This window comes from Megascapheus bottae, chromosome 9, assembly GCF_031878675.1.
Source record: "Megascapheus bottae isolate mThoBot1 chromosome 9, mThoBot2.hap1, whole genome shotgun sequence".
Classification (NCBI taxonomy): domain Eukaryota; kingdom Metazoa; phylum Chordata; class Mammalia; order Rodentia; family Geomyidae; genus Megascapheus; species Megascapheus bottae.
In genome coordinates, this window is record NC_143517.1 from 39,693,496 (window position 1) to 39,714,622 (window position 21,127).

General features: G+C 34.4%; 1 protein-coding gene across 1 annotated transcript in view; it reads left to right on the forward strand.

Moving 5' to 3' along the window:
• Nucleotides 1-21,127, forward strand: part of Vps13b (vacuolar protein sorting 13 homolog B) — a 494,062-nt gene that overhangs the window by 81,197 nt on the left and 391,738 nt on the right. The window contains exon 17 of the mRNA XM_090339134.1: nt 1,460-1,641. Within this exon, the coding sequence (XP_090195260.1) occupies nt 1,460-1,641 (182 nt within the window). The remainder of the gene's footprint in view (nt 1-1,459; nt 1,642-21,127) is intronic.

Below are 21,127 nucleotides of genomic sequence, written 5' to 3' on the forward strand. Positions count from 1 at the left end.
CAAATTGAATCATGAGATGTAATTCATAAACAGAATCAGATGAATAAGGTTTCAGTGAGCTAGATATTTTAGGACAGATATTTAAAAAATTCCTAGGAGGAATTCCTATTAGGAACTAGAATATAGTGTGACTATCATAAACACTTTTAGAAAGCAGGATAGTATGAACAGATAACTTGAAGTAACATTGCAGTGTACATATACACACATACACACACACACACACACACACACACACACACACACACACACCATACTGCACTTTAAATGTAGGCCTTTGCACTTGTTTGTCAGATGCTCTACAACTTTAGCATTTTTGCTCCAGTTATTTTATAATTAGTTCTTACTTTTTGTCTAGACTAGGCTGGGATTACTATCCTCTTATTTACCTTAACTGCCTTAGTTGGGAGAAATGTATGGACTACCATGCCCAGCTTCTGTTGAGATGGATCCCACTAACTTTTTGTTCTGGCTAGCCTTGAGTAGTGACTCTTCTGATCTCATCTCCCTGAATACCTGAATAGTGAGGGTTACAGAGATAAGGTACCCCATCTTTCTTGACAGTAGGATTTAAAAAAATGTATTTTATTGTTGGGGTAATGTATAGAGGGGTTACAGTTACATTCTTTAGGTAGTAGGTACATTACTTCTTGAACATTATTTTCCCTTCTCATGTTTTTGTCCCACTTTCCCTCCCCCAACCCCATCCCAATCATCTTGTCTTTCCCCTTGCCTTCCCCATTTGAAATAAACAAATAAACATACATACAATATACCAGGTAAAAAAATAAGTTGCAGTAACAACATGAGATAAACCATAAGGGGGAAAAAAGAAAAGAATATCACATAGTATCTTAAGAACATCAGTCACAAAGATAAACCTCTTGTTTCCATATCCTACAGTTCATTTCGCTTAGCCTCATTCTATATGGCCATATGTACATAGCTTTTGAACTGTTATGATCTGCTAGGAGAATCCTAGATTACTAATTATTACAAATGAGAGAAACCATGGAGCCTGTGTCCCTCTGATTGACAGTATTATATTTAATTTTATCTGTGTGTATACTGGCTTTTGTATGTTAAACATGAGTATAATGATAATCTGTTATGGGATTATTCTGACAATTTACTATGTTAAAAATAACATGATATTTAGAACAGTGTTGATCTACATTAGTAGATCTATAATTTTTGACTACTATCATTTCATTTGGGGTGATTCATTTGATTGAAAAATATAACTGGAACAACAGAATTTGTCAGTATATAGAATTTGTATTTTTAATTTACATTAGTATTTGTAAGACTTTGAAATATTGAAACATCTAGAGAATTGCAGTCGATTTAATTAAATTTGAAAATATTTTGAATATTTACCCTTTCCTCTGTTCCTTTATAAAACAGTGTGGTGTTTGTAATGCTATTTATCATATTTTTATTCTGTTTTATTACATAGGACCAAACAATCTCAGATTGTTATTACTGAAGGTATATTTGAACTTCCAAATCTTACAATTCAAGGTACAAGAGCCCAAACACTTATGCTTCAGGCAATCTATCAAAGTTGGTCTCATATTGGAAATGTGAGCTCTTTAGCAGTGAATGAAGCATTGATGAATGAAGTCTTTCAAAGTGCAAGTAAGTGTGCAATTTTGTTGACAAATATGTGGAAATTATGTTTCAGAGCTTACTTTCATTCAAATCTGCATATCTAGCATGTTCCACTTAAATTATAATATATTTCTTATGAAATTGTATATTTTTAGCTTATCTTTGAAGTCCCTAGTAAAGATTAAGCAATGTAGTTTTGTTCCCTAGAACAAATTTCTGGTTCTGTTTTGTATTTATAAGAGATCATTTACCAACTGTTTATTGATTTGTTTGTGGGTCTCACATAACTTTTTTTTTTTTGCCAGTCCTGGGGCTTGAACTTAGGGTCTGGGCTCTAGCCCTGATCTTCTTTTGCTCACTGTACCACTTAAGTCACAGAACCATTTCTAGTCTTTTCTGTTTATGTGGTATTGAGGAATTGAGCCCAGGGCTTCATGCATACTAGGCAAGCACCTTTCCACTAAGCCACATTCCCAGCCCCACATAGATAATTTTGGAGTGGTTAATATGTATATTTAAATCGGTAACTAAGCCAAGTGTGAACCTTGTATGTTTGATTATGCTGGTAAAGTAAAATGTAATTATTCATAATATTTGATTAGACTTGATAGGCATTTTTTTTGGTGAAAAAATAATCCTACCCTTTGGAGAGTTAACTACTGAAAACAAAATTCCTGTTTTGATATGATCTTAGTTTAATTTCTTCACCTTGTCTTCAGTTTGCAGATGAAGAAACAGTTTATAGGCTTTCTTTTTCCAGTTTTAGCTTGAAAATAATCATATTACATCTGTAAGTGACTCCCAAGTAATTTTTAAAGGTGATAAACTTTACTTGTAATTATTTATCTTGCTTAATAATTGTTTTAAATTTTTAACTATTGCTTCTTTCCCTCATTTATAATAATTAGTACACATCTAGGACTCTCCTAGCAGAGGATTACAATAGCACAAAACCTAGCTACATAAAGCCATATAGGATGAGGCTAAATGAAAGGATCTCCAGGATATGGAAATATCTTGTGTGACTGTTGTTCTTAATGTACTGTGTCATTTCTCTTCTCTTTTGTTGCCCTTTGGTTAATTTCATATTGTTACAGTATGGAAGGGGGGGAAAATGAGATAATTGGGAGGGAGTGGAGGGAGGGAGTTGAGGACAAAAATATGAGAAGGGCTAGGGCCAGGAGTTTGGCCTAGTGGTAGAGTGCCTGTCTAGTATGCACGAAGACCCGGGTTCGATTCCTTGGTACCACGTACTTAGAAAAAGCCAGAAGTGGTGCTAAGGCTCAAGTGGTAGAGCTCTAGCCTTGAGAAAAATCCAAGGACAGTGCTCATGCCCCGAGCTCAAGCCCAGGACTGGCAAAAAAAAAAAAAAATATGAGAAGGGGTATCAAGGTGCACAAAGTTATGCACCCATTATCTGGTGAATATAACTGTAACCCCTCTATGCATAACTAAAAAATTACCCCAAGTAAACTCTCAAAAAAACAACTCAATTAAGAAACTGGCTAAAACTGAAAAAGAAACTTCTTAGAAGAAATAAGAATGGCCATCAATGTCATAAGAAATGTTTAACATTTCTAGTCATAAAGAACTGCAAATCAAAATAACATTGAGATTCCACCTCACTCCAATTAGAAGGGTCATTATCAAGAAAACTAGCAATAGCAAATGCTGCCAGGGACATGGCCAACAGGAAACTTCTACTACACTATTGGTGAGACTGTGAACTGTTCAAGTACTTTGGATAACAGGTTCCTCAAAAGACTATACATAAATTTCCCTGTGATCCAGAAATTCCACTCCTGGATGTTAATCTAGTAGAACACAAACAAAGCCATGTTACTAATACAACCATGTTCACTGCAACATTGTTTATTTACCATAGCTAATATATGGAATTAACTAAGGTGCTCCTTAGTGGACAAATGGATCAAGAAAATGTAGTATATATACACAAGGGAATTCTATTCCTCTGTCTGAAAATTTGATATTATACCATTCACCAGGAAATGGGAATATTTGGAAAAAATTAAGCAAAGTAAACCAAAGAAAAATAGGTTGCATGGCTTCCTCCATTTGTGAGAACTAGAATGTGTGCCTGTAAATAGATGGTAAAAGAAAAAAAATACAGAGGAACATCTTATATTATACAGATTTCTAGACAGTCACATAGAGTAAGACCAAGAGAAGATATACTTAAGAGAGCATCATGAAAGTGCGATAGTAGTGAGCATCTGATCATACAAAATAATATTTGTCGGAATGATAGAAACCAGCTCATTCTTTTTTTTTATTTTGTTTTGTTTTTTTGCCAATCCTGGGCTTGAGCTCAGGGCATGAACCCTGTCCTTGGACTTTCTCAAGGCTAGAGCTCTACTACTTGAGCCTCAGCACCACTTCCAGCTTTTTCTATGTATGTGGTACTGAGGAATTGATCCCGGGTCTTCGTGCATGCTAGGTAAGCACTCTACCACCAGGCCAAACTCCAGGCCCTGAAACCAGCTCATTCTTATCTCCAGTAGTTACTCAGAAAAAATTGGAAGTGGCGCCGTGGCTCAATTGGTAGTGCACGAACCTTGATCAAAAGAAGCTTAGGGACAGAATCTAGGCCCAGAGTTCAGGCTCCAGGACTGGGGGGGAAATATATTCTGTTTTACAGAGGGGAACATTTATATTCAGAATAATTTCATGTTTTTCTTAAATAACATCTCATGTCTATTCAATGTCTTGTCAATTTTTTTTTTTTTTTTTTTTTTGGCCAGTCCTGGGCTTGAGCTCAGGGCCTGAGCACTGTCCTTGGACTTTCTCAAGGCTAGAGCTCTACCACTTGAGCCACAGCACCACTTCCTGCTTTTTTCTATGTACGTGGCACTGAGGAATTGAACCCGGTTCTTTGTGCATGCTAAGCACGCACTCCACCACTAGGCCAAACTCCTGGCCCCTTAAGTCAGTTTCTTCAGTCAGGTATTTGGACATTTCTGCTGTTACTATTCTGTTGTATTAAATTACTTTCCTGATAAGTGAGAGTGCAATACAGTAAGATAATTAAAGTTTAGCAGTCCTTTACAAATGATTTAATGAAACTGTAGCAAATCCTCGAAATTCAATTAGAATAATAAATTGCAAAGGATAAAGTAGAAAATTAACATATGAGCTAAATTTGTATTACTAATTGAGACAGTATGTGTTTTAGTTGTTTATACTTGGGATAGTTGTTAAATCTTCTAAATTTTAACCTTTTTCATTTTTTCCAGAAGATAAAATGCAAAGTCACATGAGACTGTCTTTTGCTACTTTTTCCTCATTTAGGTCATTATTTTTCCAACATTCTAGTTCCTTTGATCTAGTATTTTCAGGGAATTAGCTAACATATAAAAATTTATTTAAAGATGATCAAATGGACATTTGAATTTCTCATTTAAGTGGTATCTTAATGTTAAAAATAAAAAGCTACTTTTCAGAAATGGTAACTGTAAAAGTATTTTATGCAAGGTTTCATGTGGGATAACTTAATGGTTGAATAATAAATTTTACCTCATAAAAATGAAATTCAATAATACAGTAGCTTTCTCAGCTCAGTAGCATCTGGTTTATTCTCATGAGAGCCAATATTTTCCAACTCATTAGGATCATGTCGTTCTGTATGTCGTCAACATTTGACTTAGCCAAGCTACCTTTACTTACATAACCACCACACTGTTAAATAGGTCTCTTGTGGAGTGAAGTCAAATATTCCTTTACTTCTGTCTTAGAAGAGAGAAAGAAAATGTACATACTGTAACATTTAAACATCTGGTCTGAAAGTACATCAATGTAACTCCAAGCAAAGTTACACATTTGGTGTTCTTCCCAGGTGTGCATAGTTGAAGGAGTTTGGAGTTGAATAATTTTTAACCATTTACAAATAGATTGAGCACATGATGGGCTTTTTTAAGATTTCTCTGTCACATTTAAAATAATCTCTAATGTGTTTTAAGATACATATGCTTGAGTTATAAATTTTTTTGGCCAGATAAAAGCAATGGCTATGAATTTATTTTTCCTTAAAATTAGCTGTGAATTTAATTAGCTTTGCATGTAGAACTGTCAATAAGGCCTTCTTTCTCCTTTTCTCCTTTTTTTTCTTCCTTCTAGTCCTTCTGTTGCCTCTTTCTGTCACATGGTTTTACTGTATAGCCTACTTTGGTCTTGACATTGTCATCCCTCCGTCTTACCCTTCCTAGTGCTGGAGTTTGATATGTGTACCACAACTGTTCAAGACTTCTTGAGATTTCAGTTTGTAAGATAGTAACATGGGCAGTTGTAAGACATTAGTAATGTTTGAATTTTACCATAATGCTAATAATGTTTGAATTTGAAGACTTTTTTTTTCCTGTAGTTACTGTGAATTTCTGATGTGCTGTAAGTCTTTCTTTGCTGTGAACAATAGCTGCCTTTCTGTTATCTGGGTTGGTGGGAACTGTCAATCCTCAGTTTCCTAGTCATAGATTTCTCCAGATTTGCCTTCTAAGCTACATTGTAACTTTCTGCAGCTTAAAGTTTCCTCCTTGTTCCTGTTGGCGATTCTGCCCTTTCTGCACATGCCTTTTAAAACATTTTTTCAGGTTTTATAAGAGTATAATTTGTATAAGATTTAATATCCAAATTGAATGCCAAAATGCTCTGTAGGTTGTGACTGTTCCTAGTCATTGGGATCCCTAGAAACTTTCTCCAGGTGGAGACTCTGTCACTCTGGTATGCTGGATGAAACCAGAATGTCTTAGTTCTTCTGTCTGGTCTATCAAAGCAGATTAGTTACTGCCTCCCTCACTCTGTACTAAGCAAGACTTGTGGGCTGTTTTTTCTGCAGTTGAATTTGGTAATCCCTTGATACATTCATCTGAGTTTACCTGGTTTTGGTATCTTTGATTTTCCCAACCTATCTGGGAAAGCCAAGACCCAACTACAAACTACTTACCATTTTTTTTAACTGTGATTTATGTGACTTTCTGAGTCCCTGCAACAATCTCATGATTTCTTCTTTGCTTATCCCTTCTCAGAAATTGGTAGCTTCTATGTCACAGGATTCTTTTCATTCTCAGAGGGAAAAATAGTAGATATTCCAATCCATCATCTAGCCTGCCTCTTCTGAAATACTTTACATAGAGTTTGAGTGTAGTGTACATATTTGAAAGCAGTCCAGTAACTTAAACGATTAAAATATGTATCAATGGACTTTTGAAAATGAATTGTACATTGTGTATGATGTATCACTACTAAAGGAAAGTACAATTAAATAAGTTAATGTGGATAATGTGATGAGATGAAGCAGTTAAATTTATATGAAAAAGAAAACTTTTTTTCTTTGAAGATGGCTTTTAATGTACTATATTGGTACATAACTTAAAGTAAATTTGAGTTATATTCCCTTACAACTTTAAAAAGTACATTTCATCTTCAAGTACTTGTGGATCATGTTTATAATCCTAGTTAATTGGAAGGTTGAGAATGAGAGCATCATATTTTGAGGCCATCCTGGGAAGAAAATTTCCCTAGACCCATTCTCAACCTTTGCTGTGCATAGAGTTACTTGTCTATTATTCTAAGCTATGTGGAAGACAGATTGGGAGATTTTTGGTTCTAGGCCAACTTGAGCAGAAAAATCCACGAGATTTCATCAGTGAAAGGCAGATAGACATGGCTGCACATGCATTGTCATCACATCAATGGGAAGCCTAAAACTGACAGATTGCAGCCCAGGTACATACACATTAGGAAGCAAGAGCTTATCTTAGTGGTAACTGTCAGCGAGCATTGCTGTCTCAGAATTGTATTCCAACTTGTTCAGGAGGCTGATCCCAGGTGGGTTGTGGATTGAAGCTAACCCAATCAGAAATGTTCATGAGTCTGTATCTAAAGTAACCAATAAAAAGCAGGCCTGGAGGCAAGACTGAAGCGATTGAGCAAAGTATGCTGGGAACATGTGAACAAATTAGGTTGAGCAAGTATGAGACTCCTAAATTCAAGCTTGGGTACAGAGGTTAGGTGGAGAGTGACCAGGAAAAAAATGGAGCTGCAGATATGGCTCAGTGTTAAAGCATCTAACTCTTGTCTCAATCTTCAAGACTCTGAGTTCAAATTCCAGTACAGAAAAAAAGGATTGTGCAATATTACTACATTCTAGAAGCAGAGAAGTATCAAGAAATGACATGATTGCAGTCAGGAATCTAGAAACTTTTGTGTTAGTTACTATAGGCTCAAGTATGACTTCAAAATAGATAAGGGTTAGTCTTTGTTAGAACTTCTAACAAGGCACTACAAAATGAGTGGTTTTAAACAATAGCAGTTTATTGTCATGGCCTTCTTAAAGGTTAGAAGTTTGAGATTGAGGAATTGGCAGGGAAAAATCTTTTCTTGTCTTACTCTACATGTAGTAATGAGCACAATAGTAAAGCAAGAAAGGGAAGAGGACGTTAGTTGGCCAGCTTCTTACAATGTTGTATTCTGTTGGTTAGCAGACTCCTGGCTCTTGACATTCAATATTTATAATAGATTTTCTGTTAAATATAGGTAAGTTAAATATTACAGTAGAGCCTTCACTATGGCTCTGATGCCAGCAAAATGGGAGACCTATTGCTTAATGTAGAACTTGTTATAACATCTCCATACATTATTTTTTCTATATATTTTTTATTGTAATTAATAGAAGGGTTACATTATATTCATCAGATAGAAGGTACATTACTTCACAAATATTGATACCCTTTCTCATGTCCTGTTTCTGATTTCCCTTTCCCCTCCCCCCTTCCCTCTCCTATTTCAAACAACCAATTAAGCATATATGAAATATATCAGATAACAAGGTGAAATATTATAACAATATGAGATAACCTAGGGACAGTAAAAGATATGAGAGATAACATAGTACATCAAGGACAACAATCACTCATTATATAGCTTTTGTTTCTATATCCTGGAGGTCCTTACATTTAGCATCATACTATTTGGCCATATGTATCTAGATTTTGTTCTATTGTGAATCTCTGCTAGGAGGGCCCAAGTTTTCTACTGATTATGACAAATGAGGGAGACTATTGGGCCTATGTTCCTTTGAGTCTGGCTTACTTCACTTAGTATGATTTTTTCTAAGTCTTTCCATTTCCTTACAAATAGGGCGATGTCATTTTTTCTGACAGCAGCATAGTATTCCATTGTGTATAAATACCACAACTTGTTGATTCACTCATCAACTGGCTTGGTTCCATATCTTTGCTATGGTAAATAGTGCTGCAATGAACATTGTTGTGCTTGTGGATTTAGTATGTCCTTGTTTCTGGATGACTGGGTAAATGCCAAGTAGTGGAATTGCTGGGTCATCGGGGAGTTCTATATTTAGTCTTTTGAGGAACTGCCATACTGCTTTCCATAGTGGTTGAATGAGTTTGCACTCCCACCCACAATGTAGTAGTGATCCCTCCTGTCTACATCCCCTCCAGCTCTGTTGTTATTAGATTTTTTGATCCTGGCCATTCTAATTGGAAGGAGGTGGAATCTTAGAGTTTTTTTGATTTGCATTTCTTTTATGACCAGAGATGTCGAGTATTTCTTCATGTGTCTATAGGCCATTTTTGTTTCTTCTTCAGAGAAGACTCTCTTTAAGTCTTTGGCCCATCTTTTAATGGGATGGTTGTTATTTTGGAGATTAGTTTTGGAGTGATTCAATTTTTTGAGCTGTTGATATATTTTAGATATGAGGCCTTTGTCTGTTGTATGGTTAGTGAAGATCTTCTCCCACTCTGTAGGGTTTCTAGTTAATTTGCTAGCATCTCCATACATTATTACTCCTTCCTACCTTTATATTATCTGCTATTATTGCTTATGGGAAAATTAGGTGGCTATATTTAGTTTGCAGATTTAAAAAAGACTAACTTTGTGATTAAAAATGTAATTTTAGAGATATCCTTGTATAATGGGTTCAGGTTGCATGAAAGTTGAGATCCTTATCTGTTAATATGCCATATTGTTGCGATAAATGGTGCAATATTAGCAGTTAACCATAAATAGTAAGCTAACTCTCCAATAGTTGGAGAACACAAAATTCACTTGTTCGGTTTTGTAATTTTTAAAAATGTGCTACCATGCATTGTTATTGCTGTTTTTCTCCTGTTTTGCTAATTAAAATTACATGGTCATTATTTTCATTGTTTAAAGTGTTCATTGTTAGCATTGCCCTCTTCTCAGTAGGGAGTTATAATTGTCTGATAGACATGTTATTGGGGGAACAAAGGAAAGTAATACTTTATTTGAAAACTTAATATTTTATGTGGGTACATTTTATTTCCTTTTGTAACCTAGATTATCTGGTTAGAACTTGAACTTTTACCAGTTTTGAAAAGGGATGGTGAGAGTGGACGTCCTTGTCCTGCCACTGATCTTGGTAGAAATCATTTGGCCCTTTACCATTGATATTAGGTAGAGGAATTTCCCTCTTGTTCCTACTTTATTATGCTGTACATTTCAGAGGACTTTCCAGTTCTTACTTTCTGATAGTTCTTTTACACCCTGGCATCAGGTATCTACATTAACAGAATAAAGTCACATTCTTGCTGAAACTTCCTTCTGCATACTGTAATATATGTTATTGGTTAGGTTCCAACCATCTATCCTTTTTTTTTTTTTTTTTTTTTTGTTCTGGAAGAAAACTGATTTTCTTGTATAGAACTCATTCTTTTGCTCTGTGAAATAATTATCTAATTTTGGTAGAATTGATTCATGACCCAATTTTCTTTCTTCTTTTTCTCTATATTGGTTGGGAGTCCTAATTTGAGACAAGTGAAATATGAAAGGATATTGCTGAGGCAAGTCAGAAGCTTCTTTCTACCTGTAACAGAGAAAAAACCTTTCCTCCCTGGAAATATGGTGTAGGTTGGGCGTCTGCAATTATTGCTGTCATTGTATATAATTATGTCACATGGCAGGAAGATGGCATGTCTGGGGAAAAAGACACATATAGTGTAAAAGAGTGTTAAACACTTGGGCTGCGAGCATAACCTAGTGATAGAGTGCTCACCTAGCATTCACAAAGCCCTGAGATTGATTCCTTGGTGTCACATCACAAAAAGCCAGAAGTGGGGCTGTGGCTCAAGTGGCAGAGCACTAGCCTTGAGCAGAAAGTGGCCAAGGACAGTGTGCAGGCCCCGAGTTCAAGCTCCAGGACTGACAAAAAATAAGAAGAAAAAAAAAAAGAAAACTGAACACTTTCCAAGAATTGGTGTCATAGAATTTCTGACTTGTTTTAATTAAAAAGTTTTTATTCTGTGTTGCTATACTTCAAACAATAGAAGAAAACTTTAGAAAACTTTATAATTTCATGTGATATTCAGTAAATATTATTTGTAAATTTGGAAAATAGGTTTTATCAAGAAAGTGGCTAATAATTTTAAGTCTTGCCTGATTCAATCTGAGTTTTAGATCCACAAGAAGGCATCTTTTTTTTTTTTCTTAAAATAAATCTTCATTTCTCTTCAGATGTACTTGATACTCTAAACTCACCTGACTCTTTTCTACATCTGGAACCACTTCATCTCTATTGTTCTAGCCTTGCTTCCGGCTCTATGACCACTCTTGTCATAAACCTGGGAGTAATTTAAGGAATGTGCATTCAGTATTCTATAACTCAGGATCAACTCCTCAACTTTGCAGTTAGTTCTGCTTTGAATTGACCAAGCTTCAATCTTGAGTTGCCATTTCAATTTTTGAATGCCTGTTTCTTTTATTGGACTTTGTTCCCTATTTAGTATCCTACTTAGTATCCTGTTTAGCTCATTAAAGGCTAAAGTATGAGATTTCCTTTCTACATTCCTATGGGTTCTGTCTTTTCCTTAATTTTCATCTTCTTGATCCTGTACTTCTATTGGCGTACCTATTGCTAATACTACTACTACTACACCCATTTGAAGACATCTAGTTGCTGATTATATAATTTTAAAGGTTATTATTAATTACATTACATTTACCCGATGAGAATTTTTTTTTGTTGTTGTTAGACCAGTGTCAGATTTATCACTGTGTCACCTTTTGCCTTATTTAGCATCATTATTAAGGTGAAGGGTTGGTAAATCTGACTTAGTGCTTGTTTTTGTAAATAAATTTTATTTGGGACAGAAGCATCCTCAATTTTGTGGCTATTTTGTCCTATGGTGGTGTGTTTGAGTAGTTGTGACAGATAATATATGTTTCATAAATTTTAGTTATCTGACCTACTATGATTTGTTGAGTACAAAATGTATAGTTTGTAGCCTTGAAGTTTCATTTGGTACGTGTTTAAACTATATTTTTATTTGTAGAAATTTTGAGAAAATATACAATATTTATTCATATGATTTCCATATAACTTTTTGAATTATTTAATCCAATATTAGGCACAGGGGGGTCCTAGACTTCAAGTAATCTTCAGAGTTAACTTATTTTCATCTTCAAATCATTTTTTTCTTCAAATCATTTTTTAAAAGATATCCAAAATGCACAGGTGATTATGGTAAATGATACTTTTTTAAATCTTTGTTTAAATTGTACTTTTTTTTAAGGTTGAGGGTTTTTTTTTCACTCAGTGCTCTTAACTATTTAACCTATTTTTGTCAATTTATCCATATTCTAGCTTAATTTTCAATTATTTGAAAGGGTCTTCTTTAAACTGAAAATATATTCTGTGACAGCAATTATTATTATTATGCCTTATCAATTAGTATTCACTTTTTGGAATGTCTAACGAGGGTGTTTTTATCTTTATTTTAGTTTTGCAGATTTGAGAATGTAAAAAAAACTTTATAAGTTCTGCTAATTATTAAATGATATATTTTTTCTTCCCTCTGATACCATCTGTAGTATTTTTCTCTTCCCTCTGATACCATCTGTAGTACAGTAGATAGGAACAGGATCTACTTTGTTTTTTTGTTTTTTTATTAAAGAATTTATTAACGTTGATTTTTACATCATATTTTAAATGACAAGTTAAACAAACAAGTGTTCAAGGAGGGAATCTCTATTTACAATCACTGGGACTTAGTATTTAGAACTTAATCAAAATTAGGCTAAGGGTTTGTATGTCATTTAAACATATTAATTTATGAAATAAAACATTATGTGTATAGAGTCATAGGTTTTTATGTCTATATAGTTATATTTATATTTCCATTATCATGTCCATAGCTTTGGGTATGCAGTTATTGTACTCTTTGGATTTAAAAGCCACATATTAAGGATACCATGCGAGGATCTACTTTGATCAGTGAGTGAACAAAACTTTCACTTATTGGGGGCCAGGGGTTTGGCCTAGTGGTAGAGTGCTTGCCTAGCATGCACTAAGACCCGGGTTCGATTCCTCGGTACCCCACATACATAGCAAAAAGCTGGAAATGGTGCTGAGGCTCAAGTGGTAGAGTGCTAGCCTTGAGAAAGTCCAAGGACAGTGCTCAAGCCCAGGCCTGGCAAAAAAAAATTATAATTAAATTATGGGAAATAATTGTTAGTAAGATAATTTTGTGATTAAAGTTACATGGGAAAAATATGAGTATTAAATATGCATTTATGTATGTCAGGCCATTAAGACAGCCTCTATATATGGAGTTTTTGTAGAAGACTTATAGGGATCAATAAATACATAGTAGTTCACATGGGCCAATTTTATTGTTAACAGTATAGGTGAGGCTTCACAGATCATGAAAAGATACAGATACTATCTAAAGAAATCCATGCAATTTTATTGCCTTCTGTGAGGTGGTAAATTAAAATTTTCTTCTTTTTATTAAAGTAACATAATATATAATAATATTTGTAATGTTTCTGTCTGGGGAAGTCTGTTGCCCAAGGTTTTTTATTGAGGGCTAATCATAAATCAACCTCTGTAAGTGACAAAATTCCAGCCTCTCAGGAGTAAAACAGATGTTGAGTATAAACTATATTTTTCTTTTTTAAAACTAAATATTTCATATACAGTTGTAGTCTCAGTAAACCAGTTAATCAGTTTGAAAAAAGGAGGCAAGACAAGTTTCCAGATGCTACCAGTCAAAGGATGGCTATTCAAGTAAACATTTCTAAGGATAGCAGTCTTAGAGTTAAGTCTTCATATATATATATATATACATACATATACATATATGATATATGTTAAGTATATTGTATATATGTATGTATAGCTCTTAAATATTTCTTAATATCACTTTTTATTTTTTGTTAGACTGGGGTAAAGATTTTTAGTTGGCTTTATTGGGGGGGGCCATTTCTGGGGCTTGAACTCAGGGGACACTTTTTAAAATTTTTTTTTTTAAGATTTTATTCACATTTATTTATTTATTTATTTATTTATTTAGGTCAGTCCTGGGCTTGAGCTCAGGGCCTGAGCACTGTCCTTTGACTTTCTCAAGGTTAGAGCACTACCACTTGAGCGTCAACACCACTTCCAGCTTTTTTCTATGTACCAAGGAATCGAACCAGGGTCTTCATGTATGCTAGGCAAGCACTCTACCACTAGTTCAAATTCCCAGCCCGGTGCTTTACCTTTTTCTGAGTTCCCAAGACTTTAAAATTTCAGCTACTAAAAAAAGTACTTAAAATGATCAATTATTATTTTTTTAGACTGCATTGTAGCAATCTTTTAGCCGTCTGTTCTAGCAGTCTTTTAGAATGTATTGAAGCAAAGTCACAAAATTTACTGTTTGCTCTCTTTCCCCCTTTGTTGCTTTTACTGGGGCTTGAACTGGGGGCAGGGCTTAGGCACTCTTCTTTTGCTTTTTCTCTTAAGGCTGCTGTTCTGCCATTTGAGCCACAGTTCTATTTCCAGCTTTTTTTTTCCTGGTTAATTGGGAACAACAAGATGATGACACATAGGGTGAACCAATGTAACAGTGATAGTCACAAGACGATATGGTGGAAATGAACTTTACAAGTTGGGAAGAGGTGGGAGGAGAAAAAGTGGGGGAAAACATGGGAAGGGGTTCAAGAAATAATGTACTCACTACTTTGTGGACTTTTCTGCCCCAGGTAGTTTCTAACTACAATCCTCAGTTTCACAGAGTACCTGGGATTATAGACATGAGCCACTGGCACCTGGTTTATTTCCTCCTTTTTTCTTTAACTAAATGCTCTCAACTACTATAAGGGATTACCTGACAGGTTTATTAAAGCTTGCCTCGTAGTTTTTATTTATCCTTAGTAATAATGTTAACAACAACAATAGTAATTGCTAACACGTGAGTATTTACTATGTGTCTATCAATGTTCTAGGTGCCTTTTGTATATTAAGCCATGTAGAATAGCCCAGTTGTTACCATTTTATATCCTTTATCCGAATGATAACCTTCCGGGGATGGAGGAGTTAAGTAACATAGTCAAGGACATGGTGTGTTTGAATCTAAGAATGTGATTCATAGGACTAAATGAGGTAATACACATCCAGATCTCTGGCCAGATGATTTATCACATACTAAGCAATCATCAAGTCTTTTTGATTTGTAACAGATTTGAAATGTATAATTTTTAGTGTATATTTTTTACTTTATTTGTCCATGTTTTTGTGTCTTTAAATTTTTTTATAAATATAATTTATTATCTTTAGTTATACAAAGGAGTTGCTATTCAACAGAGTAGTTTATGAATACTACACAACTTGTTCAGTATCACCCCTTCATTCTCTCCCAATGTGTCTATTATTTATTTATTTATTTATTTTATTTTATTTCCTTATTTATTAATTTTTTTGGCCAGTCCTGGGCTTGAGCTCAGGACCTGAGCACTGTCCTTGGACTTCCTCAAGGCTAGAGCTCTACCACTTGAGCCTCAGCACCATTTCTTGCTTTTTTCTATGTATGTGGTAATGAGGAATTGAACCTGGGTCTTCGTACATGCCAGGCAAGCACTCTACCACTAGGCTAAACTCCCAGTCCGTCTTTTATTTTTTGTAAACAATTTTGAACCACAGAGTACAGAGCAACTGTACACATGTGAAACATATGCGTCATGTATGAACTTTGGTAAGGTTCATCAAGAAAGATAAATAAATGGACTCATTTTTAATGTACCACTAGGATAAAAATATGACTGCTACTGTTTTAAAATAATAGTACTGGAAAAGAAAGCTTCTGATCTTGTTAGCGGCTAGGCTTGCTTCCATCCATAGGTCCTTGTTCCACTTATCTTTTCTCTGCTACTGTTTTCATACTATAATTGTAGAGTTGAACAACTTCAGTAGAGACCCAATGACTCACAGAGCACTCGCAGCATTTATTATCTGGCACTTTTCTCTTGATTCACAATCTGGTGAATCCAATTGGAGTAGGTGCCTCATCCCTGTAATCCCAGGACTGAAGTAGGAAAATTGAAAGTACATAGTCAGCTGGGACCATACAGCATATTTTGACTTTATGGGAGGATTGGTATCAAACCGAAACTGGACTACCACCACCAAAACCAAAACCAAAACAATATGTAACAAGAGAAACCTATAGAAGAGAATCCAGATCATAATTATCTTTGAATGTCCTAAGGCTTCCTTTGATAGCCCTATTTTGTTGAGGTTAGTTCAATTAAGCCGTTTTGGGATTACTCTTTAATTCGATACACCCAAGAATGGCAATGTGAAATCTTAACATTTCAGAATAAGTACTAATCCTGGATTTGGCAGATTGTATTTGCAGACCCAATTTGACCTTTTCTTGAACTATAACACTAACATTCTCTTCAATTTTTAAGAATTTTTTTAAAGTAGAAGAATATTAAAACACTCATATGTTACCATGAAGCCTAAAATATTTACTATTTAGCTCTTTACAGGACAATTGGTAGAGTCTTGATCTATGTAATCTGTGTTTGTTTTTTCTTTCCTGATCATTAACCTGGAACAAAAGGAGATTAATCCTTTGTAAGATGAGGTATGTTTTTCAATCATATAACTTTTATTATTTTGTTGGTGTAAATCATTGCTTATAGATAATTTTTTGGTATGAGAAACTTCCTAATTTAACAATTATTTAATTTCCATTGAAAATATATCCCATGTTTTATCCATGATTTCAGATAATATAACTTCAGATGACAACATAAAATTTTGTCATCAAGTATTTTTTTTTGTGAAGGAAAATCTATGGGTAATTTTAAAGGAAAAAATATTAAGATGGTATCAGTTATTGACTTCATACTTTGTGCCAGCCATTCTCAGTGCTTGTTGTTGTAATTGCGTATTTAGTTTTCAGTTGTTTTTGTTTTTCTAGTACTGGGGCTTGCACTCAGGGAGTGGTTACTACATCCAGCATATTCTATTTATGTGATACTGAGGAGTTGAACCCAGGGCTTCATGCATGCTAGGTAAACACTATACCACTAAGCCACATTTCTATCCCTAGTTTTCAGTTTTGACAAGAAGATACTGTATTCTCTATGTACATATGATATACTGGTTTATAGGGAGATTAACAGGTTTCCCTTTGGTTATGGATTGTCAGAGCTGAAATTTTAGTCTTTGTGCTCTGAACAACATTAACCTCTTTAACCACTGTGCAGTGAGTACTTTTGATTCATTACTGAAGTAAATAGTACAAATAGCACATGGACAGGATAGTATTAGTAATACCAATATATGAACTTTGTAAAGCTACCGTAGATAATAAAATATTTCTAGCTTACATTAATGTATTTTGTATTCGCCCATGTGGAGTTGAGAAATGCATTAAAAATCTGTCAGTTATTTTAAATATTGAGTCATTTTTATTATGTCTGTGACATAATGAAATACTTTATTTTTGAAATATACCCCTATGATGAGGTATAAAATTTTTATCACTTTTATACTTGATGCTGTGAAAAGGAAATATTTGTAGTTTATAACAAATTGAATTGTTTGGGTCATTAATAACTGTTAAAAACTATTTAATATTTTAGTATTTAACTTTTTAACAAGTCATGTGCCATTGGCAGCTAGGTTCAGTGAGATTGCTCTCGGGAATATTCTTAACAGAAGGAAGACTTAGGATTTGTGAGGTTGTGGGCTTTAATGTGATTTTTTATTTGATATATGAGCTGTAACATAACTATTGTATAACAGAGATGTACTTGTAAGTGCTATGCTATGTAGATTTTTTTTCTGAAATAAAGCCAAAAATAAAATCTTGAATGTTCTCATTTATTGGGAAAAGAATACTTCATAGAAACATATGGAAACATTTCTAAGTATTTTTTTCCCCGTTAAATGAGCCTTTTACTTTCTAAGCGTTTTTATGATTGCCCAAACTAATGTCATTTACCTCATATTTTCCAAGTTTAGTGAGACATGGGAAATCTTACAGTACTGATAGGTTTGGAAACATATTCCATCTTTAGGAGTGCACATTTTAGAATTACAGGTGATGATTTTTAAAAGTTAGAATTGAATTTTTCTTAAGTTTTAGTATTACTAAGGACATCTATATCTTTTTTTTTTTTTTTAATTTGATGGGACTTGAGAACATGGACAGAGTAGTTTTTTTTTTTGTTGTTGTTGTTTGTTTTTTTTTTTTTTGCTGTTGTAGGGCTTGAACCCTGGGCCTGGGCGCTGTCCCTGAGCTCTTCAGCTCAAGGCTACTGCCCTACCCTTTGAATCACAGCACGGTTTCCGGTTTTCTAGTGGTTAATTGGGGATAAGAGTCTCATGGTCTTTGGTGCCCAGGCTGTCTTTGAACTGTGATCCTCAGATCTCAGCCTACTGAGTAGTTAGGATTACAGGCGTGAGCTACCACGTCTAGCAGTTATTTTCTTTTTACTAATTTAAAAATTATAAAAGCATAGTTTAACATTAAAGGAAATCAAATGGGAAAAATATAACATGATTGTTTTAAATTTTCCTCATTCCCTTTGTTTCCATAGCTTTATATCTACATGTTTATGTGTATTTTGTTTAGTTTGTGTATGTTACCCTTTCATATAACATTTAAAATTTTTTCTTGGACAGTCATACATCATCTCATTGTGTCTTGTAACAAATGCACAAAGAATATTGTGTCAGATTCTCAATATGTCTTCATATTTCTTTTTACAAATGACTACAGATGATATAATTTTTACCTTTAAATACTTTACATGTTCTTTTAGTTTATTCTCCCTGTGCTTCATATATGACTCATATAGAACTGTTTTCTTGATTTTTGGTCTTACCTTTTTTTTTTGGTACATCTTTTTTGTTGTTTATCCATTGAGTAATTTCCTTCTCTCTGAGTTTTAGGTACCACCAAAATTGACAAATGCTTTATTTAATTTTCTGGTCTAGATTTTGTCCTGGAAGCTGTTAAAATTCATTTGGTAGGCTGAGGCATTAAAAAATACTCAAAATATTGAAAATGAAGCTTAACTTATTCTCTAATAGGTAATGAACTAGTTTTTCATCCATTTTTTTTTAGTGAAAAACTTTGAAGGATTATATTTAGTTTACCTTTTTTGTTTATTTTGTGAACCATCACATTCTGTTATTATTTCATTGTAGATATTTCTGGTTCTGTGCCTTTACACTGTGTTTACCATCCTTTTTTTAAAATCTAGTACTGCAGTACCAGGTTTTCTTTTTCTTTAGCAATTTATTCTCTTTGTTAAAATTTCAGTGATCTTTCTAAAATGGAATTCTAATTATGTCCTTAAATGCATTCCATTTGTCTCCAGGATCAAAACTGGGGCTTCTTTCCATATCAATATATGGTCATTTCATGACTTTTGCGACTCATGGCTGGAACCTTCCTCAAGCCCCTTTTCTAGCTATTTTGAATTGTTATAGAACATGTAGTATTTCAACAGAAAAGTCTTTTCCATACCTCTACCTCATTGTACAGGCAATTGCATCTGTCTGGAATAACTTTCCTACCTTAAGTATTTTGTCTTCTTGTTTGCTTAACTTCTTCCTTTATGATGTAGCTGAAGCTACAGGTCTTTTAGCCTGATTTAGGTATTCACACATGCTTCCAGAGTGTATTAATTAACTTTATGTGCTAAGTTTGTAGTATATGACATTATAATTTAGGCAGGGGGCTACAATGAAGATTGAACTCAGGGCATTGCACTTGCTGGCAGGCACTCTTCTACTTGAGCCCTGCATCTCATCCTTTTTTGCATCGGTTATTTTGGGTAGAAATACTTTGCTTTGTGTAAGATATGGCAGATATGTGCAAGATATGTGCAAGATATGGCAGCTTGAACTCCTACTTGTGTTTCCTTGGGTTGTTGGGGATGATAAGCACACACTACTAGATTCTACTGTGCCTCACAGGTAGCTTGGAGTGACTAATGTGTGCTTCTATGTCCAGCCATTGATTGAGATGGTGTCTCCTGACTTCATTATTAAAGGTTTTTAGGAAACCTTGAATAATAGTATCTATAACGTAAACCATACATTTGTTTAATAGGAACTACCTTTTAAATGTGAAGACAATGTGTTATCTTTGATCTATAAATGCCATAAGTTTAAAATATTTTGTTATTTATATTAGACTAATTTAATTACATAAAAAATTTCCCAGTTACATAGTATTTTATCCTTATCTCTTAGATTAGAGGAGTATTACTTTCACCTAGGACTAGATTTTTTTTTTTTTTGCCAGTCCTGGGCTTGAGCTCAGGGCCTGAGTACTGTCCTTGGACTTTCTCAAGGCTAGAACTCTACCACTTCAGGCTTTTTTTTTTTTTTTTTTTTTTGCCAGTCCTGTGCTTGAGTTCAGGGCCTGAGCACTGTCCTTGGACTTTCCTTAAAGCTAGTGTTCTACCCTGAGCCACTGCATCACTTCTGGCTTTTTCTATGTATGTAGTACAAGGAATCAATTGGGTCTTCGTGCATGCTAGGCAGGCACTCTACCACTAGGCCAAACTCCCGCCCCAAGATTTTTAATAGTAGTATAGGTGAGATGGGATTTTTCTTTGGTTAGAAAATATAAATAGCTGAATAAATTTTAGTTTTTTTTAAAGAAATAATTTGAAATACTTGTATTTATACTATTCCTTTCTAAATTCCTGTTGAGGCATGTTTTATATTCAGCATTAATATAGCTTGATGGTCATGATGTTTCTTTGCACATGACATCCACATAAGAACTCTTTATACTGTTGGTGGTACTGTCAACATAGTTTCTTACCACAGTAAGTAAACACATTACCTCAGTGATTAATCAGCCCACTATGGCCACTGATGACCCAATGCCTACGTTGTAACACTATGCTGCTGACCCACACTCAGGGGGCTTATTTTGTTTTATTTTTTGATGCATTGCTGTAGGCAATTATAAGGGTGTGGAATCAAGGCATTTTCTCCCTTGGACTCATTTCCACTTTTATTTCCTATGGGATACTTAGCCTTCCCTTTTAATACTTGATTTTAAAATTGTTCACTTACTCCAAGATTACTGGGTAGAGAAGTAACACTATTGACTCCATTGTAACTCACAGAATTAAATAACAATAACAAAACTCAGTGTGGCTTAACTGCTGGTGTTAAGAAATTCTCAAAATGAAATACTGTCGTTTATAAAGTGGT